This window comes from Cottoperca gobio, chromosome 16, assembly GCF_900634415.1.
Source record: "Cottoperca gobio chromosome 16, fCotGob3.1, whole genome shotgun sequence".
NCBI classification, from domain to species: Eukaryota; Metazoa; Chordata; class Actinopteri; order Perciformes; family Bovichtidae; genus Cottoperca; species Cottoperca gobio.
The window spans coordinates 15,003,571-15,027,585 of record NC_041370.1 but is presented as its reverse complement, the minus strand read 5'-3'; the positions used below and the strand labels follow the sequence as shown (position 1 = coordinate 15,027,585).

The window sequence follows — 24,015 nt, the reverse complement described above, 5'->3', positions numbered from 1 at the left end:
AGAATCCAGTGTATTGGCACATGAAGGTAAAGGCAGCACTCTGGTATCATTATGTCTTAAATAAAAGCCTTGGATAACTCCTGCACATGACTTATTTTGTGGCACACTATGACAATCCTCTTTGGTATGTGCAAATGATGTGGTAATAGTGTAACTACAACAGACTCAATGTTTGGATTGTTCAGTGTTCGCAGCACTGAGATCCTTCTTAAAATGACATCTTTGTCAATGATAACACATTCACATGAATTGTGCAAATGATCCCTATAACAGTATCACATTCAATGGCAGCCATTTCAGAAAACCAGACGAGTGGCCCTTCAAAGCTGCTCATCTGGATAGGAATGTTAAGTTGGTTCATTCCAGTTATGCCTCTTCAAGCCTTGACTTTTTCTTTCACAAGCTTAGTCTTCACCATGTGCTCTAATTAATGTAACAGTGGCAGTCTGTGTCCAGGTCGCTCAGCAGGCACAAACGACACAAATAAGAAAACACACACTGACCTATAATGGCCTCAATCAGCAGGGGAGGTCCAATTGAACAACGAAGGCATCTTTGCTTCATGTAATGAGAATCTCAGTGGGTTGTGCTGGTTAAGAGCAGGTATTTCTGTAATTGTTACTGTCTGTTTATATGTTTGTTTTCAAGTGGAGAGGAATAGTTGTACTCATTGTCATGTTCTTCTCTCTTTCCATACTGACAGATGTTTTAGTCACAAGTATTTTCATCTGGATGAGTCAACAGGCGAGCTCTCTGTGGTCTTTGTCATTTGCTTGTTCTTGTTGGTCAGAGTGTATATTTACAGCTACAGACTCATTATTCTCTCTGTTCTCTCTCTCAGGCCCTTGCGTCTCACCGAGCCTACCTCTTGACGGCACGCATTCCCACAAAGGTAAGAGCAGCAACTAGGATGAAAACGGTATCTATAAAACGGTAATATTTTATGTTAGCAAATATTTAAAAATATTTCTTTGCTTTTAGATCATCTGCCTGAAAGTAATTTCATCACACATTTCAATAGTTTTGGGACGTCTTCTGCGATCCCAACAGAATCTTTTATTGCCACCACAATTATGTTGAATAAATGTCATTCTTTCAGTGTCAAATGAAATACTTAGCTGTACAATAGTAATATTACTTACAGCCGTTATGGATAGGTGCACGAGCAGTATCAATGTTGCGTCAATTAAATGTTTTTTCTTTTTTTAATTAAATAGGCTTATTTATCTTTGGATTCATGTTACTGTAATTTGTATTTTCAGACATTTTACAAACAACTTTTGCGACCCATGTTCTAGACATTTCCCCAACTCGGCACTTTTGCAGTTAGTTTGTGTGTTTGTGCTGTAGAGTAGAGTAGAGTGGATTAAGGCTGAAGTAGCAGCTCTGTGTGTGCCTGGTTATATTGCAGTTACACAGCCTGTGGACAGCGGTGCCATAATGCAGTGCAGATGGCAACTGCTGGCAAATAAAATCTCTGTCATCACCTTACCACCATCATTGTCACATCTGCCACAAAAAGTAGCAGTGCAGTATTACAATGCAGTTGTTGCAAACTTCCAGAAGCAGCAGCTCAACAACTATTAGTATCTCTATTGCCAATATTAACTTCACATTAGACGCTTCTGTGCTGTAACCCACTGGCCGGGTCTGGCCTGCTAGCTTTTAAAAACAGGCCCCTCGGTGGTGGGATTTTCTCCAGCACCCTCCAACCTTGAACTAAACATACTATAAAAATTGACTTTTCATGCTCGTTTGTCATGGAAATGCAGATGTTTTTTAAGTTTATTCATGACCTTGGAAGGCAAACCTAGCCGTACGTTTAGTAGCTGTTCTAGAAGTTTCAATCATATCACATGATCTTCTTCAGCAGATGCAACTTGCAAGCTTCTTCTTTAAAATCCTTTAATTCATTGGTTAACCATTGCTTAATTGGTGTCTTCAGTTGCAGCAGTAGTAGTAAAAAAAATGTAACAAAACATCCCATCCTCAGACTCCGCACACAAACCAAATCACACGTGCACAAAAGCAAAAAGGGCAGTGAAACCAGTGTTTTCCCTGCAGTATCTGGACTGTTGATCCTCCTGGTTGGAAAGAGTAGTACTTCAAAGTATTTCCCCCAAACCACGAGATACCATCATCCCTTGTACCAGGTCCAGGAAATACTTAACAATTGCCCTTCAAAACGCTGTATGCTTTCCAGTCAATAAGATGCCTCCGGAGACAGTTTAGGTGATTGATTGGTAGCTTGAAAACTGATTTATTGCATTCATTGGGGTAGAAGAGGCCATAAAGAGCATTCAAGCTGACTCTGTTTCACATGTCGTCATAGGTTTCCAGTGTTATGAGCTGCAGGTTCAGGATCTGTTGATTTAGCTGGCTCTGCATCTGTTTTCTATCTGTGTGCTCTCTTCTGACCTGTACTGTTTGTCTGCCTCTTAGACTCCTCATCTATACTTCTTTACACCTCTTTGTTTGTACTTTCTCTCTCCTACTTTGGATGTTACTCTTGCTGTTGTACTTAACTCTTGTTTTAATGAAGACAAGACGTCTTGCTGCAAGCTTTTAGAAAAGTTATGGAACCTTTTGAAGATGCATCTTGTAAATTTGATTTTGTGGAAGTAAGAGGCTCTTGTAAGGTATATTCTTTTATACATAAGGCAATGAAGCATAAAGTAGGTCTGTTTGTCTCTGTCTTGTTTTTCCACAATGAAAGCGGAATACCTCCTCTGTTGGCTTTCAGAAAACCTCTATCCCTTTTTCTGGCTCTGCTTAGCCAGATGAGATTACAGCCACAGATCACCTCTGCGCTCCTTCTTTCCTTTAAGCCATTCGTTCAGCTTCCTCTCTCTCATCCTTCCTTCTTTTCTAACAGTCCAGATTACTTCCTTCTCTCTTCATTCCTGTCTCTCGCTCCGTGTCTTTCCCTTTAATCTATCTGGTTTTCTTCCCCCACTCACCACTGTGCCAAAGGTCAGCAGGGATAATTTACATGGTCTTAAATCCAATTGAATAAAATAGATTTATCTTAAGTAATAGTTAGATTTTCTTTCAAGGAACTCTCTGCAACTAATGATTATTTTCTTTATTAATTACTCTTTAGGTATTTTTAGTAGTTAAACATGCCCATCATATAAAAATATGATTTAAATAGTTTGTTCCAAAAGTCCCCGAACTGAGTGGTATTTAATCTAGAGATAAATATATATAAAAAATAAACACTAATAATGTTTTAAGGGATGGATTGTTGTGTTACAATTGCTTTTGCCACTCTTCATTTTTTTAATCATGCAAATAAATTGCCCGATTTTCAAAAATTGTTTAATGATATGCTTACTGCCCAAAAAAACTATATGACGTAATGATTTATTTTTGTTCAAATTGTACAATGCTACCAGTAATGCAAGTTCTGCGTGTGTCCTTACAGCATACTGTCTTTTTTAAAAGATGAAGCTTGCCTCCATAAAAAAAGCTGACAGTTACAGTATTTCTCCTTGTATTGATTTTTTAAATGTGAAATCTATAGTACACTGGAGATGAGTCGACTGCAAATGAAGATTAGCCTCTGCTCACTGTTCAGTTTTTTCGAGTCTTCTGTTAAATCTTTGTTGAATAAAAAAAAACTGAGACAGTGTTGGGTGTTGATTTATGCTTTTGGTCATCTGAATGTATTTTAGGCGCTGTGTTTGATTTACCATGTGTTAGATGCATCTAGAATCCCAGAGATGCATCTAAAACACACAAGGGAACAATCGCTTGGAAGGGATTTCATCGGAAATGCTCTTCTGAGCCCAGGGCCTTGATATTAAAGTAAATGTAATACAGTGGCAGTAAACCCTTTTAGTTAAACATCCATCTTCTCTCAGTAGTCGTTGAAATCCCCCTATAGCTCTCTCATACACTTCTCAGTGTGTGTTTCCGATTGAAGGTTTGGCTCCTCTTGAGAATCTGCAGGGCCTTACAGTCTGTCAGTGTCTCCTCCCAAACATGCCCACATGCTCTCACATACACAAACACACTTTCATTCATCACTCCGTCCCATTTGCCTCTTTATTTTCTGTAGCCTCTTACTGCTCTACATTTCACATACCTGTACACCCTGTCTCTTTCTGCTTTACGTCAGAAATATGGGAGTTTATAAAACAAAAGATCACACTGAGCATATATCTTTCATAACTTAGGTACCCAGATATAACAAAATGCAAACCATCTCATAGAAACCTGACATTCTGAAACATCTCACTTACAGATAAATGTTAATAAATCCCAACATCTACGGTTTAATCCCTGTACAACAAACGATTCTCTGCATAAACACATTAAAAGTTGAGTTTTCTATAAAAATACAATTTAAAAAGAAAAGTGGAGAGCGGATAAAGTGACAGACGGACAGTGAACGAATGAGTGAACGATGCAATTCACTGGCATTTGGTTCTTCCCTGAACCTCCCAGCGTGAGGTCTTGCCATTGGCTAGAGCTAATATTTATCAGCGCTCACTTATTGGCTGGCTCTCAATTCAGTATGCTATCGTGCCAGTACATCCTGTATACAGTGAACTGAGTGACCCTGTCAAGTTAGGTTTAGACACTGTATACGGCATATTTTAAAATACAGCAAATGGTTTGCACAATATATACTGTCGACTGCTGTACTTGAACTTGTACTGTAGTTCTGTATGCCTAGTTGTTTGCACATTAAATAGACGTGATGTCTGCTATTTTGACTTTCCCACCATACCTGGGTAAGTGTGGAATGAAACATGGGTAATACACTTTATTATAGTAATATTCAAAATGACAAATTGTTCTGCAATACCATTTTCTAATTATACAGTAAACTTTGAGCAGAAAGAAACATCCTGATGCTGACCTGGAGCAATATTACATTTAGAGCATAATCGAATAACTGACAATTTGTCCAAATAGTGTGGCCTGTATTTGTGTTTTGATGATAATTGGAAGTTACTTTGCATTCAGGATGATATGTTATTGAATGTGAGGTGCTATGGTAAAATAGCTAAGTGCTGGTGGTCATAAATAGCAATTGTAACTTTTACAGTGGCCACTGTAGAAAAATATGAGATGCTGGTGAATGCTAAAATGTAGTGTAACTGCAGTGCAACTATACGAAGCAAAGATATTTAGTATTTCAGTTATACAGTAGCATCTATTGACAGTTTGCTAACATTAGCCACCATACTGTAATGTCTTGAGCACACCAGATAACGTAAGGCTGTAACAGCAAACCAATCCTGAGTTTGTTCAATAAAACAAGAGTGTGTTTTTTCATTTTTATGAATTCAACGGTTCTTTTCTTAGAGGAATAAATCTTGTATTTCTTTCAGCAGTTACATAGTCTTTCTTAAAAACAACAAGACAATAGTTTTGTAGTTTCACCCCTGTCATGTGCCTCCTTGTCCTTGCTAATGCCTAATTGCGTCTGTTCCTTTTGTTTTATCCGACTCAGCGTTGATTCACTTCTTCACGGTGTTATTGTCTATAAGACTCACTTCCTTTTTGAATAATCAGTTCACACAATGAAGTTACAGAATGGAAATTACGGCTTCTGTGTGTGCATGTTTACATGACTGAACATGAGTGAGTTACCACAGGTAGTGCTAAAAAATAAAATAAACAGACACTCCATACTGTAGTCAGACGGTAGACAGACAGTCTGCTTATCCTCTCCGTCCTCTCATCTCTGAGCCAAGCCTCAGGAACACCGAGCCCACCTGGAATAGTCTGGCCTCGCTCCCTGGCCTGCCCTCAGGCACTGTTTGTCTGTGTTTGAGAAAAAGAGCGAGAGGGATGGAGAAGGTGTGCAGAAAACTGTCTGCTCCGTATACAGTAGTAGGCATTTGTATTCTCAGGTTTCCCCACTCTCACATTAAAGGAGGTCTTTTCCTATCCTTTTTAGGTATGGAAAGGCAGGCTGCTGCTTTTCTTTGTTTTCTTTGTCCTGAAATGCTCTCTCTAGAAACAGAAATAGAAAATGTGGGCGTAAGACGGTTCTGGTTGTCTTTAGCCAGGCTTGTTTTGAAAGGTCTGTTGGATGTGACTAGAGAATAGAAGGGAGGCCTTTTTCAATTTACTTACTTTATTTTCTATCAAAGCTGAAATTGATTCCTTCTTGATTCAAACAATTCAGGAGGCACATTTTAAATACTGAAAAGTCTTATATGTGTATATAACTATAAGCAATTCAGAACGAATGCTTTCTGGCAAATGAGCAAGAAATTGAACAGTGCATCCCAGAGTGGTTACATGTTAAATTATTTCAGCTGGCAGAGATGAAATACTGGTAAAAGAGATGATTTAGATTAGCAGACTGTATCTCATCCCCCAATCTTAGTTTTAATCCAAACTTACAAATATGTCTAATGCTGCCCAGAAAAAAAACATTTAAATGTGTGAGCCAGTGATTAAGTAGTCTGCACATGACCAAGAAGAAATGACTGCGTCCCTACCTATTCATTACGGAACAGACATATCTTTACACAACATTCCTCAAACAGTGACGCGACTGTTGTTATTATTAGGCACAATTACTCTCACAGATGCAGTATACATACTTCATGCTGTCACACAAGCACATGGATGAACATTAATTCATTAAAATATTTGCTGATACAACTGCTCTCCATTGTCTTTATAACGAAGTGAAAAAAATGTCTGTAGACTATCATGCATAATGTTTCTTAAAATGTACTTTCAGTAAGTATAAATATCAGCCATTGATTTAATAGTGCACCTTTTTTCTTATTTTTTCTTATGAATATTGCTTGAAGCTTCCTATTGTTCAAAGCAGGTCAGTGTGGTAACATAGTTTATGTCCGGTAATAAACAGTAGCTCAGATCGTCCTTAAATATTGCGTTCTTCCTTTTAGTTTAAGATGTTACAAGGCCATGCCTATGTCTGACAGCGTATACGAATTTTAATGGTGATTTCTGTGCTCTTTTGTTTAGGTGGAACACTGCTTTAACTATCTGGAGATCCAGGGGATTGCTTGTAATAAGCCTACACAGGTACAGTACCTATCACCATAACTGTGTCAAGCACACTGAGCTCACAAAATATTCAAGGAATAGTTCCACATTTTGGAAATAAACTTAATCGCTTTCTTGCGGAGAGTTAGACGAAAAGATCTAAACCACTTCCGTGTCTCTGTGTTAAGTATGGAGCCATAGCCAGGAGGTGAAGAGCTAAGCTTAGCATAAAAATTGAAAGCAAAAGGAAATGGTTAGCCTTACAGTCCCTCCTTCTGTGATGCACAACTCTGCCAAAAACCACAAATGATCATCTTTACATTTATGTTAAAATGCGGAATAAAGACACACGATACATGTCAATTAATGAACTTTAGAGGTGTTGGTTGTCATATTTATTAACTTTGGACACGTTCAGCTTAGCCAATTCTAAGCTAACTGCCAGCTAACTCCAGCTCCATACTTACTACACAGACATGATGTCAAACTATTCCTTTAAATTGTACTTTACCAATTTAAACAGGTGTGTCTGTTGCACATAATATAACATGTACTTACACACAATATACCTTGATGCTAGTTTTATGTATTCAAATTAAAGGATATTACACATAAATGCCACCAAGCTACTGTAACACACGGATCACTGTCTCACCGTTCAGCATAAGTCTGGAAGTGTGCTGTTGCAATGAACTTATTTACAGTGACAGAACAGCCATATAAAAGAAAGCAGGAAGTTTGTGAGAGTATTGTATCAGCGAGGGATTCTAGTCAAGGTTATTGGGAGTGCGCTGTACTACTTTCATAATACATAAAAACTAGCAGATATACAATAGACAAGGACCAAAAATACAGCTATAGAAGAGTGAGGTCAAAGGTCAGTCAGGGTCATCTACAGAGAAGGGACTCAGAAGAGGCTTAAACTTCAGTGTCTTGCTCAGGGACACTTCATCACTTACCAAGAGTTGAGTGCTCACGCTCTATGAGGGACCGCTGGCAAGCTGCTGCCGCGCCTCCACCGTGTTCTGCTTGCTTTTCTCTGCTGTAACCTGTTTTCTTTGCTGTAACCTGTGTGTTCTGCAGCTGAAGCATCTCTGCAGTATAGTCATTTGTTTGTAAAAACATCACACTCAGCTACAGCAGTCACCGTCACTATGGTGTCCACACTGGTAGCCTGGAGCTAATCTCGCCGGTAATGGGCTCACCTGTGCGAGACAGGTCAGGTTTCCTCTGTGCTCTATGATGCTGGACTCTCCGATCTGGCTTGCCTTGCTACACCCACCTGACTAAGGCTTTTTTGCTGACCATCCTGCCTGCTCTTCGTGGCACGAGGGTGTCCCTGTGGTTTATCACTAACACGGAGGCTGCCCGTCACAGTGCATTGTCTGTGCCCACCGACTAACCTACTGCTAGGTCCGGGTCTCCCCGTCTTGGTGTAGCCTGCAGTCTGTGGCTACAGCTAACTCGATCACTCTGCCCGGCTGGTTCCGTAGCTTCCTCGTCATTACATGGACTATAGAACTGCTGGATTACACTGTCACTGACCTCTCTCCACCACCATGTGGATCATCATATGGACTGCTATGTGTTTCACCGTCACAAGCATCTCCCCGCCGCTGAAATATTCTGTAACGGAGCTGCTGTCTCTCTGACCATAAAGTTGTGTCCTTTAAGGTCAACGCCCCCCTATCCACCATAAAAAAGCAACTGACCATCTCCTTCAGAAACATTAAACACATCAACTGGTAAAAATAACACTAGAACCCTCTTCTCAACAGTCAGCCACGTACTTCAGCCTGCTACAACTCTCCCTCCAGATGTCTCCACTGACCACTGCAATGACTTCATGCAATTCTTTGACACCAAAATCAACACCATCCATCATCAGCTGGCCTCATCCTGTACTTCCCCAAGTGATCCACCCTGGATGGCTACCACCAGCCAACCAGTCACCAGCACCCTCTCCAACTTCTCACTAGCAACAGACTCGACCATCTCCAAGCTCATCCTTAAATCCAAACCCACTACCTGTCAGCTCAACCCCCTCCCCACTATACTCATCAAAGCCTGTCTGCCTTCCATCTCCCCCATGATCACAAGAATAATTAACTCCTCCCTCACCATTGGATCTGTACCCCCCTCCCTCAAAACAGCTGCAATTACGCCTCAAAAAGCCTGGTGCTGACCTAAACCATTACTGGTGTAGCACTTTACTGGTTTTCATCTTATCTCTACAACAGACAACAATATGTGCAACTGAGCAACCACAGGTCCAGGTTTCACGGGGTGACCCCCAGGAGTCAGTACTGGGTCCACTATTGTTCATTATCTACCTCCTTCCCCTTGGCACAATCCTCCGCCACCACAATGTCCACTTTCACTGTTATGCCGATGACACTCAGGTCTACATTTCTACAAAACCCACCACTGCCCTCCCGCCCATATCCCTCACCACCTGCCTACAAGACGTTCGGAGTTGGATGACCAGGAACTCCTTGAAACTCAATGACGACAAAACCGAGGCCCTACTCATCGGCTCCAAAAGCACTTTATCCAAAACACAAACTTCCACTGCCCCAAACTTCATCATCGATGGCTTCTCCGTACCGTTCTCCAGTCAAGTCAAGAGCCTTGGTGTCACTCTGGACAGCACCCTCTCCTTTGTACCCCACATAAAAAACATCACCCGCACTGCTTTTTTTTCACCTGCGCAACATCTCCCGACTCCGCCCGTCCCTGTCCCAATCCAGTACAGAAGTCTTGGTCCACGCTTTTGTGACATCACGGATCGACTACTGTAATGCTGTTCTCTCTGGCCTTCCAACCAAACTGCTCAACCGACTTCAAATCATCCAAAACGCCGCTGCCGGGATCACGACCCGCACCAAATCCTCTGAACACATCACCCCCATTCTCCTGAAACTTCACTGGCTCCCTGTTCAATCCCGGATCAACTACAAAAACATCGTGCTCACCTACAAAGCCCTTCACAAACTCGCCCCCACCTACCTAAGTGACTTCCTTCAGGAGTATACCCCCTCCCGCTCCCTCCGCTCATCCTCAGCTGGTCTACTGACAATCCCCACATCACGCTTCATCACCATGGGTGCCAGGGCCTTCAGCTGCACTGCTGCCGAGCTCTGGAACTCCGTCCCTCCACACATCCACACATCCACACATCAGACAGTCCGAAACTGTTACAACATTCAAGTCCCAACTCAAAACTCACCTGTTCTAACTGGCCTACTCTCTGTAGTATCAATCATCCTGTATCCTCCTCCCCTCCCCCCCTTTTCTCTTTATTGCTTTCTTCCTGTGTCTCAACCATATCTCTGGTATTGTTTGTTTGCTCTCCCTTCCAATGTCCTGCTGTTTTTATCTCTTGTATTGTGTACGGTGTCCTTGGGTGTCTTGAAAGGCGCCTGCAAATAAAATGTATTATTATTATTATTATTATTCAGCAGGAGGAATGTTTGCTGATTTGGGTACTTGAACCTAATTTCTCCAGTGTAAGGGCAGCGCCATTAATCACAGCATATACTTTAGTGGGTAAACGGTGGACTAGACTGAGAAGATGGAAAGCAAAATATGCTAGAATATTCCTTAAAAAAATGATTAATGTATGAAACAACAGATCTGGATCCAGAAATGATGTTTCCCATCTGGGAAAAGCTTCCATTTGGCTTTTTGACCAGTGCTGGCCAGCTGTCAGTTAGCAGGCTCTACCTACAAAATAATCCTTCACTAACTTCACTGTGTATCACTGCTCCTGCAGCTGAACCTCTCTCCCTCTCATCTGGAGAGACGTCAGTCCTCTTAATATCATGACTGATTGGCTCCCATGTTTAATAAGTATCAGCAAGGATTATGTTAATTTTGGCCTATAGAGCAGGAATGTATCAGCATTTGCATAAATACGGTGAGCGTATAGATTAGGTAGATTCAGTGGAGTAGACAGGTAGAGAAGTAGAATATGAAAGCAAGGTAATCTCAGATAAAACTTACGTATATAGACACGAAACGCATTAATGTTGAATCCTTTCACTGCCAATAAACTTTTCTTATATGGTAGATTTAAGACCGACTCAGTGAATGGAATAGAGTAAAGAAAGATGGATGACTAACTATTTTCTTGTAAAAAGGCAAAACATTGGTTGGAGTTTCGGTGAAGCCATGCATGCTGGTGTGCATCACTAATTAATGATGTGTCCTTTTAGCTGTTCATAGAGTACGAGCGTGGCTGCTTCTCTCTGAAGCTGCTCTCTACAGAGGAGGTCAATGAGGTGGTCGCTCACATAGGAAACTGTATGCTGAGGATATGTCCCGGCCTACCACCTAGGTGAGTTGTGTGTGTGTCTGTCTGTGTGTGTGTGTCGTGTGTCTGTGTCTGTGTCTGTGTCTGTGTGTGTCCGACCGACCGACCGACCTACCTAGTTTTAAATGGATTTATTTAAATGTACCAGTCAAGTTAAGAGTTTGAATCAATCCTATTAAATAATATTTAATCTCACAGTATTTCTATTATCCATCCCTGTTTGAGTGTGTGTGCTCACACTATGTGCGTTTAGATTTTTTTTATGTTATACAGTATATATTAACTGAATTACTTTTTTAAAAACGTAACTGAAAATTGTTTCCAGCACCAAGAGTTTAACCTGGTGCAACAGATACTTTTGACTTGAACTCTGTGGTTCAGTTAGAGCTACATATCGTTTGTTATGTCCAAAAAAAACATGCAGCTATTGTTATCTGGATATGAATCTCATTTAATATGTTTTGTCGAGAAGAGGAAGCATGATTATAAATGCAGAAACGATCACAGATTTAAAACCATAAAGTTGTATAAACCCGTCTTGCAAACAGGACAAAGTCTTTGACTTGACAGAGAGGCCGATTGGTTTTGTTTTACATTATTGTGTGGTTTAGTTCAATTAAGTTACCGTAGGAGTACTTTGCAACGTTCTGCTTTCAAAATGTCCATTGACAAGTAAAGCTGTGAGAAAGTAGCCTGGAGCTGCTGTTTCAGAATCTTTTTAGAATTTTAGGGATTATAGGCATTTGTAGGAATGTAGAAATGACTAAATCATGTTTTAATCTGTCTTCTCTACTCAGTAAAGTGATGAAGAAGCTCTGTATGGACCCTCCAGACAGGCTGACCTCTCTGCAGACTCTGTGGGAGAACAACAAGCCTGCTGAGCCTGGACCCTGTGGTAGGAATCTGTGACTCGACAGTAATTACTGTGTGCTTCTTCATTCCAGTTTTGAAATGTTGTCGTGTGCAGTGAGTTTACATCAACTGTATAGTAGTAGTACATGTTATATTAAAGCATTTGTCATTTGTGAGGAAATTGATTGTAGTTTCAAACGACATGCACTGTCAACATCCCACTGCTCTTTGGTAAAATGGACAGTGTCAGAAAAAGTTTTCTGTAATACATATTATTTGTTGTGTGCATCTTTCTCTCTAGGTGGGTTTTCTCCGATGTACAGATGTGTATGTGACTGGTTGGGGCTGCCTTACAAAGAAGAGGTGCAGTGGGTCAGTATAATTTGCATTCTTTTGTCCAGTGGCTCATCGTTGACAGATCCTGGTTCAACTGTGCGTTAGCGCTGTTAGCTGGATGAAATTAAACTATATAAAGCCCTTTGATAATTAGGATAGCCATATATATCCATATACATTTAATCCCTAATCTGATAATGTAAACTACATTGGTTCATTGTTTCCTTCCCAGGATGTGGACACCATCTATTTGACACAAGACACCAGAGAACTCAACCTGCAGGACTTCAGCCATCTGGAGAACCGGTGAGTGTTGGCACAGAAACGTTACGGTGACAAAATGTAACAATAGCTCAACAATTTAATGTGAAAAACAAATGCACACAGATGAGGTCATGGAAACATTTGTTGGGACAAGATGAACATAAAACTAAAAGATAAGAGGTGTTACAGTTGTGACATGATTTATTTTTATTGTGGAAATTTGCTGAAGTCAGCAGCTACTAATGAAGAACAATATAAAGTTGCAGTTTTGACCTTTTCTTTCCTCCCTGTGTGCTCCTCCTCAGGGATCTGGTGGCTATAATAGCAGTCCTGGAGTTTAACCAGTGGTTCACCAAGCTCTCCACCAAGGACTACAAACTGGTTAGTACCCCTTTTTCTCGAAATACTCCTCATTTGCTCACTAATCATATGTGTATCAGTTTGGAGAACTCAAAAACAAATATGCGTTTTATGTATATATTTAATATATATTCTGAGCTCCATGCTTGGGGATTCATGCTAGTCTTCTCTGGTTTTGGTTATCTGAAGGCTGTAGTTTGTGGTGCTGTTGAATTGTATTGCATTATATGATGAGGTGTTTCTAGTATTTTGACCACTCTATTTACACAAGGGTGGATTAAATATTACAGAGGCAATAAATAGTTTTATTTCCTCTCTAATTTCACATCTTGGTAGGTCCTTTGTCTACTTACAGGTTTTCATCACTGTACATTATGTTGGATAAACATAATCACAGTGTCAGTCTGCTGCCACAAACCGGCAAAATAATCCCGATATAATCCCATCTCAGAGATAAGTAGTGAGGAGAATCCCTAATTATGACAAATTGATAGATGTGTCTCGCTACCTGTCTTTCAGTTTGTTTTTCTATTCCTCTCACATTTGTAAAAGTCCTGCTTCTCACTTCGTTACTGCACTGGTACACGGGTTTCAGCTTTGTATGTTGCAATATTTAATGGCTTTTTCCCCCCATGCAATAAAATGTGGGGTTAAGGCTTTTACGAGGCTGTGTCTCTCTGTCCGTCCATCTGTCATATTCCATATTTCAGAGGCTATAGGTGATAGGCTATCGCAGACACCAGTTGATTTGAGCAAAATGTGGAAAATCACAGTTTCCAGACATAATAGCAGCTCTGTGAGGCTGTTCTGAGCTCAATGCTAACGTCATCATGCTAACAAGCTCACAGGGACATTGCTAACATTTCCATGTTTAGCAGGGACTGTGTATTGCTCAGTGCCAACCATGTTCATTGTCTTAGTTTTGCAAATAAGCACGCTATCATTTGCTAATTAGCAAACAAAATACAGCTGAGGCTATTTGGAATGTCATTAGTTTTGCTGGTTTTTATTGGACAAATTACAGTGTTGAGGCTGGACTAAAGTGCTGCACCAAACAACAGGCGGACACTGCCATCCATAAAGACACACAGCTAGCACTGCTTGAATCAGTTTTGATAGTTTAATGAGATGGTAACCGTGTCACATGAAAATTGGCATACTATACTCCCAATTCTGATGAAAAGAAGAAGTTTGGATGTTATTAGTGTTATGGCCTTTCAAATCCAGCATGTAATAAAGTTTTAGTTGCCTATTATTTAAAAGATATTCCTGTTTTCTGTCTCTTCCTATATCATATATTTAGAATCTACAGTATATCCACTCTTATGTCTACATTTACTACACTACATGCCTCTCACTCTACCTTTGCCTAACTCTGTATCTTTAAGTATCTGCGTATACAGAATATTTTTCTCTTTGTTTTCCCCTCCTGTCTGTTGACTGAGGATCAGTCCAATGTTCTCGTATGATAAGACTCTTAATCCTAACTAGACAAAGGGACTCGATGTCTCAGGCTGTTGCCCCCCTGCAGCACTCCATTACTAACTCTCCGTCTCAAGGCTTTGCTGAGTCTCACCAATTACCACACGCAGCTTCCTCAGTCCAAACAATTATCTCACGCCGTCGTCACAGACAATTCCTTTTGTATTGAATTTTAAAATCCTGCCCCTTACTGTGCCATGTGCATATTTAGGCTCAAATACACACACAAGCACATGTGCACCAACGTGTGTCCTTTCTATCCCAGCATAGTATGTATTATAATGGACCCTAAGGTGTTGGGAAGGTGTCAGCGCATGTTTATCCAAATCTTTAGTTTCATAGTGTTCAGAGTAAGCCGCAGATACCCCTTGTTGTGCTTTGGACTGTGGTCATGTTGTGTTTGTCGTGCAAACGGGCAGCTTTTGTGTGCTTATTTGTTTACTGTGCAACAGAAAGTTTTCCTTTGGGTGTTTTTAAAAGGAAACTTCAGTCTTAGTTTCCCATTGTTTTATGTGTGTGCATGTTTATACGGCGATAACGGAGAATCAAAGGGTGCAAGGATGTGCTCTGGAGCGTAAGTTGTTTTTGACCCTGTGCCAGAGGAAACGGTAATAAGTTAGAAAGAAAAATAAGAAGGGAACAGAGAGCGATGACAGACAGCAGAGCACTGAGACAGAAACATAAAGGCCAGTGGAGAGGTCAGTGGACAGAGTGAATGGATGAGATGCCAGGTAAAAAAGGAAATGAGTCAGAAAGTATCCGGAAAGAGAGATCAGATTTGAAGAATGAAGCCAGAGCAGGAGATGGACAAGAGGAACAAGACATTTCCAGCTAGGAAAACTGATCTTTACTCTCTAGCAGTAAATCAGTTGATGTTCCTGCCAAATCAATTGACATGTAAAAGTTCAACCTAAGGGCGACACTGAGCCTGAACTATTGTATCTGTGCGACTGTGGATCAGGAGCATCTAAAAGAAATGTACATGGATCATAAAGCAGGAAGAAAAAAGTGAGTGAGAGGGAGATATGAAACATTAAACACACACAAGCCTCAGGCTTAAAATACAGTCTAACCATTTCAATCAAACAGATAAGCAATATCTCAGGGCAGTGGACTGGATAATACAACACACACACACACACACACACACACACACACACAGCCGGCTTTTACAGTAAAGGATTACGCTGCTCATCCTCAGTTAAATCAGGCTGTTTGTCTAGTGATCTAATCAAGATGCTGAGCCGAAAATGAGAACGCAAAAGAGATGGCAGTGCTGAGAGGACTTGCGTGCGTACGGTGCGTGTGTGTGTGGTATTTCAGCAAGGTGTCGGGTCAGAAGCACAGCACAGCATGACAAGGCTCTTATTTAATGGGTGGAAAATGGTGCACATGCTGACAGTGTCACTGTGCCGTCCCCAACAGTTAATACAGGCTCCTTTGTATTCTCTCTGTTTCTCTCTCTCTCTCTCTGACTCTCTCTCTCTCTCTCTCTCTCTTTCTTTATTTCGCCCTCTTTCTTTCTTTCTCTCTCTCTCTCTCTGACTCTCTCTGACTCTCTCTTTCTCTCTCTCTCTCTCTCTCTGACTCTCTCTCTTTCTTTATTTCGCCCTCTTTCTTTCTCTCTCTCTCTCTCTCTCTGACTCTCTCTGACTCTCTCTTTCTCTCTCTCTCTCTCTCTCTGACTCTCTCTCTTTCTTTATTTCGCCCTCTTTCTTTCTTTCTCTCTCTCTCTCTCTGACTCTCTCTGACTCTCTCTTTCTCTCTCTCTTTCTTTCTCTCTCTGACTCTCTCTCTTCTTTATTTCGACTTATTTCTCTCTTCTCTCTCTCTCTCTCTCTCTCTCTCTCTCTCTCTCTCTGACTCTCTCTGACTCTCTCTTTCTCTCTCTCTCTCTCTCTCTCTGACTCTCTCTCTTTCTTTATTTCGCCCTCTTTCTTTCTCTCTCTCTCTCTCTCTCTGACTCTCTGACTCTCTCTGGCTCTCTCTGGCTCTCTCTCTCTTTCTTTATTTCGCTCTCTCTCTGACTCTCTCTTTCTCTCTCTTTCTTTCTATCTCTCTCTTTCTTTCTCTCTCTGACTCTCTTTTGCTCTCTCTTTCTCTCTCTCTCTTTATTTCGCTCTCTTTCTTTGTCTCTCTCTCTTTATTTCGCTCTCTTTCTTTATTTTGCTCTCTTTCTTTCTCTCTCTGACTCTCTTTTGCTCTCTCTTTCTCTGTCTCTTTATTTCGCTCTCTTTCTTTCTCTCTCTGACTCTCTTTCGCTCTCTCTTTCTTTCTCTCTCTCTTTCTTTATTTCGCTCTCTTTCTTTCTCTCTCTGACTCTCTTTCTCTCTCTTTCTTTATTTCGCTCTTTCTTTCTCTCTCTGACTTTCTTTCTCTCTCTTTCTTTATTTCGCTCTTTCTTTCTCTCTCTGACTCTTTCGCTCTCTTTCTTTCTCTCTCTGACTCTCTCTCTCTCTCTCTCTCTTTCTCTCTCTCTCTGACTCTTTCTCTCTCCCCCTTCTTTTTCTCCATTTCATCCCTCACTATACTCCATCATTCTTATTCCTCTTCTGTAATTCTCAGTTTCACAGAGTAAACATGTGAACAACAGTCCCTTTCTTCTATCTCTCCCTCTCGTTGTCTCTCCATTACCCCTCTCTCCGTTCTCTCCCCCTCACTGGAGATAACAGTGTGGGACAATGTCGCCAGTGTTTTTGCCACACTGATGCTGCTGGCTGAGAGGAACAGGCCCCTATAGCATGAATGTCAATTACCAAGAAAAACCACCAAACTATGGTCCAGTAAAGTTTTATTTTTATGATAGAAAATGTTGTGTTATGAATCGGTGCATATAATTAGCTCAGACAAATTAGAATTACCGCAGTAGAGCAAACAGCATGTGTGTTTGTCTTCATGGTTGAGTATGACGCAGCACACAGTCAAATGGGTCAGTGAACATCTAGGTAGGGCATGGACGTCAAACTGTTGAATTTTTTATTTTGTCTAAATATGAGTGCCTTTGCTCCCCTGATTCTCTATCCTGCGAAATAACTTTTCCCCCTCTAAAGTCTGCTGTCCCCAGTCTCTCCTTGTCACGCATAAATGGCCTTTTAGCCAAAGAGACAGAATTCCCTTTTTTACGTTCTGCAGTGCAGCTTTAATTAGCATAAATGAACAGCTTTCTAGAGCAGTTTCACATCATTTTGAAGGACTTGTGGGAATTATGTCTCTTAAAAGTAAATTTCTGTGTTATCCCTTTGACCTTGAATGTTTCAATCCAGGCTTTGCTGTTCGAGATAAAAGTGCATTTCAAGCCTCGGAGCTGGTTTAGTTAATTAGTCATTTTTTTTATGCTTTTGATTAACGGATCAGTGAGTTAAGATCTAATCTACCGCAAAGAGCGTGAGACTCATAACAGGGAACATTATATTTCCCACTTTTCATATCACCCTTACTATCCACTGTTTTTTATCGCGCACTAACCATAAAAACTAAAGAAAAGTAAATTTAGAGAGCAGTTTTTTCTGTCGTGTGTGTGTGTGTGTGTGTGTGTGTGTGTGTGTGTGTGTGTGTGTGTGTGTGTGTGTGTGTGTGTGTGTGTGTGTGTAACAAAAGTTTTTTTGTGTGTGTTGTGTACAGTCTGCAGACGTGTGCGAGCAGATCCTTCGGGTAGTTTCTCGCTCCAGTCGACTGGAAGAGTTGGTTCTGGACAACGCAGGACTCAAAACGTGAGATTATGTAAACTATCAAACCCCACCAATTATACACTTAACATGTCAAGTTCAATTAACTCATAATGAAGAGTAACACTGACAGAGCTGTGTCAAGTGTGAGAAAATTACTCAAGTGTAATCGCTTGAACTTGGAGACTACACATTTTTAGGAAGGGTCGAAGTAAAGATACTGCCTTGCATTATGGGAAATGTAGGATTCAAGCTTTGTAGAGCTTGAACCATATTAGCAACTCAATCAATCAATTATAGCCATTTAAAAAAAATCACAATTCTCCTAACTTGATGAATATGCCATACTAAATCATAAGATTTTAAAATAAAATGTAAAACTTTACTTACTGCCAAATGAAAAAATATAAAGTAGCATTTCAGTAAGACATTTTAATCAGAGTAAGTTATACACTTATATTGTTCTTTGCTGTTCTGCCATGGCAAGAAAAGGATATTTGTGTTGCCATAAGTTTTTCTTAGGTTATACACGTACAGTACATTCGTCATACACACATAATGGACACACTCTTTCACACTCTACAGGGATTTTGCCCAGAAGCTAGCTGCTGCCCTCGCCCACAACCCCAGCTCAGGACTCACCACCATTAATCTTGCCAACAACCCACTGGAGGACAGAGGTAAGATATCTGCGCTAATGTAGTCTAATGTACTCATCTGTTATAGTCCCCACTGTACTTGTTCGAAACAGCTCTGTTCTACATCTAGTGTGAAAGGTAACTCTCCTACCAAAGTCAGATATTGAATACATTAAACATTCAGATTTTGCTTGCCGACTCTTACGTGTGCAACATTCCCTCATTGTGTACTAAACGCACCACATAATATACAGTAATGATAATGTTGAGCGTTTAGGTTCTCCTGTTACAGTCCAGTAAGTGCAACAAGTTCAATATTTCATTACCTCTATCCCAAGGCCTCTGAGTCTATCCAGGACACATGAATTAAAGATACTTTCCAACAAATATTCAGGCAGTCGCATGTAAACAGACGACAGATTTCAGAGGTTTACCGGTCTCTGACTTATTTGTTCTCATGTAAAATGTACCACAATAATTGTTTTAATGTGTTATCAAAAAAATGTCTTTTTGCCTTAATAGACATTTAAACGTTTGTGCGTTATGTGTTTGTATATAATTAATACTTTAACTACATGAGACACTATGAGGAGAATCATTTCTGTTTCCTCTCTCTTCCTGCAGGCATCTCCTCCCTGGGTGCTCAGTTTGCCAAACTTCGTATGGGGCTCAAGCATTTAAACTTCTCCAAAACCTCAATATCACCCAAAGGTATGAGCTGTCTTCTCTTCTCTTCTGTATACATTTCCTAAAACAGACGGATTAAAAAAATAGAAATTGCGTGAATATATACATGTTCCTCTAGGATCAGATGCAATTCACATCTTCCACTAATCTGATCACACCTACTGCTGGGATGCTAATGACACTTAATTATTGCACTATTAACACTTGAGTGAGAGGGAGAGAAAGCATGTATTTGCTATGTGTGAGCCTGCTAGAGACAATCGGTAAACAGCATGCCTATTTCTATTTGCATGAATGCTGCTTACTAGACCACTTTCCTTCAATCACTAGAGCTGTAACGTCTTGTTATGATGGAACAATCATACTTTCTGCAAAAACGGCAGAGGATTTCTAGTTGTTCTTGTCACAATGTTTTTGATTAAATATAGCCGCTGTCAACAATCACTTGCAGGTAAAAATCTCTCACCCAAAGAGTTGGTTCTCACCCAAAGTAAACGCACCAGGAACCGTCTCTAGGGACTCTCTGTAAACATGCTTAGCTCTCAGGCAATCAATAAAGAGCTATCATATTTCACATTGGAGGGTTAGTGAGAGGTCTGTGCTGCTTAAACCGAGCCTTGCTCATCTAGCTCAGGGCACTATCCATAATCCAAACTCTAAAGGCCCCCAATGGTCAGAGCAAAAGTAGAGGTTTGAGAAAATAAAATTATTTTCTGTTTTAGCACTCATGTTTTTTAGCTGAAGCAGATCTATCGTTTGAATATTTAATCCTATTCAATTACATTTTAACATATTGAAACGTTTGCATCTATTTCAGAAATCTTTAATATAATAAATCTTGTCTCATTTAATCATCTTGTTTATTTCCCACATTTTTCCTTTATCGCTCCTCCTTTTCCATCTCTTCTCAGCTGTCTAGCTCTGTCAAGTCAGTAGCTCCACGGTCACATGTTGATTTACTGCTAGTTCAGTGTGTCAGCCATGTGACAGACGTAACACGGGTCAGTGGTTGTAAGCACAGAATGTCGATATCACGCACACGCTGTGTGTTATAGAAATTCATGCATGCAAAGACGCACACACACATTTTCTGTTCCTCAAATGCATCCTAATCATTTGAATGATAGCAGCACTTTATGAGCTTGATGTTAGATCATTATTTACTACGGAGCTTTTGTCAATTTATTTCGATATATTTTCTTGTGGCATATAAAACGATAAGAATGCCTCATCCTCAACAAAGCGAGACACTGACGAAGATGAGCATAACATTTACACAACCATGAGAAGGCATGCTCTTTTTACTTTCCATTCATCACTCTACATGCTGATCCTGTTCCTTCCTGTCTTCACCCAGTGTTCATTTCCTTTGCTATTTCCTTCAATGTGCTGTCAAAACATCAAGTGGAGATTTGAGGGTTGTGATAATGGTGACTGTGTGTTTGTGTGTGTGTGTTGTGTCGTAGGGGTGAACAGCCTTTGCCAGTCACTGAGTGCCAACCCGTCCATCCCCAGCAGCCTGGTCCATCTGGACCTCTCAGGGAATGTCCTCCGAGGAGACGACATGCAGGTACTAACACGCGCACAGTTTCTAATCCATTTTAGAGCTTGTAGCAATAACTCTTAATTGATTGAAACAGATCAAAGCTGCTGTTGTGTGGAGGCCTTTTCAATCAGTTAGCATGTCACTCTGTAGGAGAGCATCGACTCTGTCCAGAGCACAGATACATACTACTGTGGGTTTTACAAATCACAATCTAGTCTAACAGACAGTATCACACCTATCACAGTGATGCACTGTATTTATAGCTGGACAACAAAGCATGATGCACACAGACACGCAGGGTAGTATCATCTGTTCACTAAATCTACATACAGTATGCAGGAGTCACAGTCCCAATATTAGAAAGCATTTCTCACTATGGTCGACAACAGCACATCTGCTAACATATTCTCCAGAATAGATGTCACATGTTGACAAGGCCTCATCTTCTCCTTTCTAACAATGTGTCATGTTTTACATTACATGTAGCATGTCTACCACTTCCTGGGTCAACCCAACAGCCTGGCAACCCTTGACCTCTCCAACACTGACTGCTCATTGGACCAGGTGAGTCCCACTGATATGATATCCTGCCAATTAAAAGATAATCGGGTAAAGAGATGTATATAATAATAATAATAATAATAATAATAATAATAGATAACACATTTTTAACAAAGAGGCCCTACAGAATGAGAATTACTTTATGTAAACAAACATGCAATTACAGTTGTCCCTCATTATGCTGCATTAGATGAAGTGCCAGCCATTAATACCTGTGTTACAGGGAATGTAATCCAATTGCATACACCCACTCAATCTGTGTTGCCATTCACTGCTTGTGAAGTCATCTGTATACATTATGTGATGTATCGATGTGGGTCTGAGAGCCAAAAACAGCTTATTGATTAGTCTGAGATGTAGCCAGCTGTCAGCCCGTCACTGAACATATTGATTAGCTCCTGAATCATATTCTGTCAGATGTAAATACATTTACACACTGCTAAACACGCAACACAGACGCAATGCTTTTGTCTTCCCTCTTTGTCACAGTCATGAACAAAATAACAAGAGGAGTGAGGGTTGGAAGGTGCAACATTCATAACTCATTGATTATAAAAGCACTTGTACAAATAAAACATAACAAATCAAACAATACTTGAGACAGTTTATACAGCTCAGATGTTATGGTGATTAGATTCTGTTTGTTTGCCAGGTTTGCTCAGCTCTGCTGCGAGGCTCGGTCCAACACCTCGCTGTTCTTAACGTGTCAAAGAGCGTCTTCCCTCACAGGTAAGAACCATCGTGGCTGCTAACAGTTACCTGACAAAGAGGAAAAGGAAATTAATTTGTTGTAGCTTGTATTTTACATTTGTTTGATCAAGAGTGCATGTTGCAAGATTTCCCAAATGCCAACACAATCTAGATGAAATCTATAGTTATCCAGAACTGCTTCTTTTTGTAAAGAAGGGCCTAAATACAATGTCCCAAACCTGTTTTTAATATGAAGCAGGCAGACTTGTTACAGTAGTTCCTTATTTAGCGAAATGAATGATGTCTGTATGTTGGTGTGTGACACCTGCTGGTGACAAACTGCCATTACAGACAAAATGAAATACGTGTTTGTACGCCTGTGTTCGGTTGGGTTTGTAGATGTGCACAATTTGTGTGTGTGTGTGTGTGTGTGTGTGTGCAGGTCTTGTGTGTAACAGATGGGTGGTGGGTGGAGTTTTCTTCCCATCATTATCTCTCTTTCCGGTATGCCTCTAGGGAGTTGAGGACTTCATCAAGGGGAGGGGGAGCAGAGGATGGGAGGGGAGGGGGGGTTGATGGGGAAGATGAGAAAAGGTGAGGGAGAGAAGAAGGGAACACGAGTGCAGTAGAAATTGAAGGAACAAAAGGCAATGGAAGAGGTGAGCAATCCCCTCTGATGTTTTGTGGCGCTGACAGTTTCTTAAACGGTAGATAAAAACTACAGTGGGTCACAGGCTTTTATGATAATGCAAGAGTAATAAAAGCCTTTTCTGGTGATTGGACCAAAAGAGCTTTAGAAATTGTATTTGAAGTCATTGGTGTATGTGCATTATTTTATATCATGCTCTCTTTTTGTTTCTGTAGGAAAGGCAAAGAGGTGCCTCCATCATTTAAGCACTTCTTCAGCAGCGTCATGTGTCTGAGCTCCATCAACGTGTCAGGAACCAAGCTGCCGCCAGAGGCCCTCAAGTGAGAGAGCGATTCATTCACATTTAATGTGTCTGCGGAGCTTCTGCCCCACTTTCTCTGTGACTGTACATGTTGTTCCTCGTCTTCTTTTTATGACCTGCATCCTCATTTAAAGCTGGGCAATTTTAGACTTTCAGGTACAGTAAGAAGAAACTTGTGTTGTTATCCTATTTTAGAGAACGCCAGCTGCAGCTTTATCTGCAATATACGGGACATTACAGTTTAGTGTGTTTTACTAAATTTGGAGTTTGGATATTGAGAGTGGGGGAAAGAATGGTCACAAAAGACAAAGTGGAACCAAATAAAACCAAACTAGGGAAACCTGGATGTATCAGCAGCCTACTAAACAAATGTATTTTTATTTTAGAGCTCTCCTGCTTGGCCTGGCCAGTAACGTCAATCTGAAGGATGTGAGTCTCGACCTCAGCTGCTGTGAGGTAAGACGAAGATGCACTGCACAGTAATTTTCCCTCATAAATCATTTTATTTAAAGTCAAGATATTACAATATTATTATATGTTACAATTTGCGCATTTGTACGTTGCGTGTGAGGGATTATTCCCTCGTGGGTGCACTGAAATCAAATCTTAATGTGAAATCTGTAGAGCTGAAGACCTTGATTAGATATTAAAGTGTTTTGCAATGTATCAGCAAGTGCAGACA

At 40.6% G+C, this 24,015-nt stretch overlaps 1 protein-coding gene across 2 annotated transcripts in view; it reads left to right on the top strand.

Annotated features, from left to right (window-relative positions):
• LOC115021102 (F-actin-uncapping protein LRRC16A-like) overlaps nt 1–24,015 on the top strand; it is a 65,704-nt gene that overhangs the window by 21,088 nt on the left and 20,601 nt on the right. For both annotated transcript variants that reach the window (XM_029451261.1, XM_029451260.1), the window contains exons 3-17: nt 842–892; nt 6,967–7,026; nt 11,205–11,326; nt 12,100–12,197; nt 12,456–12,526; nt 12,723–12,796; nt 13,060–13,135; nt 18,218–18,306; nt 18,847–18,941; nt 19,524–19,610; nt 21,053–21,156; nt 21,619–21,696; nt 22,346–22,422; nt 23,248–23,352; nt 23,720–23,789. In XM_029451261.1, the coding sequence (XP_029307121.1) occupies nt 842–892; nt 6,967–7,026; nt 11,205–11,326; nt 12,100–12,197; nt 12,456–12,526; nt 12,723–12,796; nt 13,060–13,135; nt 18,218–18,306; nt 18,847–18,941; nt 19,524–19,610; nt 21,053–21,156; nt 21,619–21,696; nt 22,346–22,422; nt 23,248–23,352; nt 23,720–23,789 (1,257 nt within the window). The remainder of the gene's footprint in view (nt 1–841; nt 893–6,966; nt 7,027–11,204; nt 11,327–12,099; nt 12,198–12,455; nt 12,527–12,722; nt 12,797–13,059; nt 13,136–18,217; nt 18,307–18,846; nt 18,942–19,523; nt 19,611–21,052; nt 21,157–21,618; nt 21,697–22,345; nt 22,423–23,247; nt 23,353–23,719; nt 23,790–24,015) is intronic.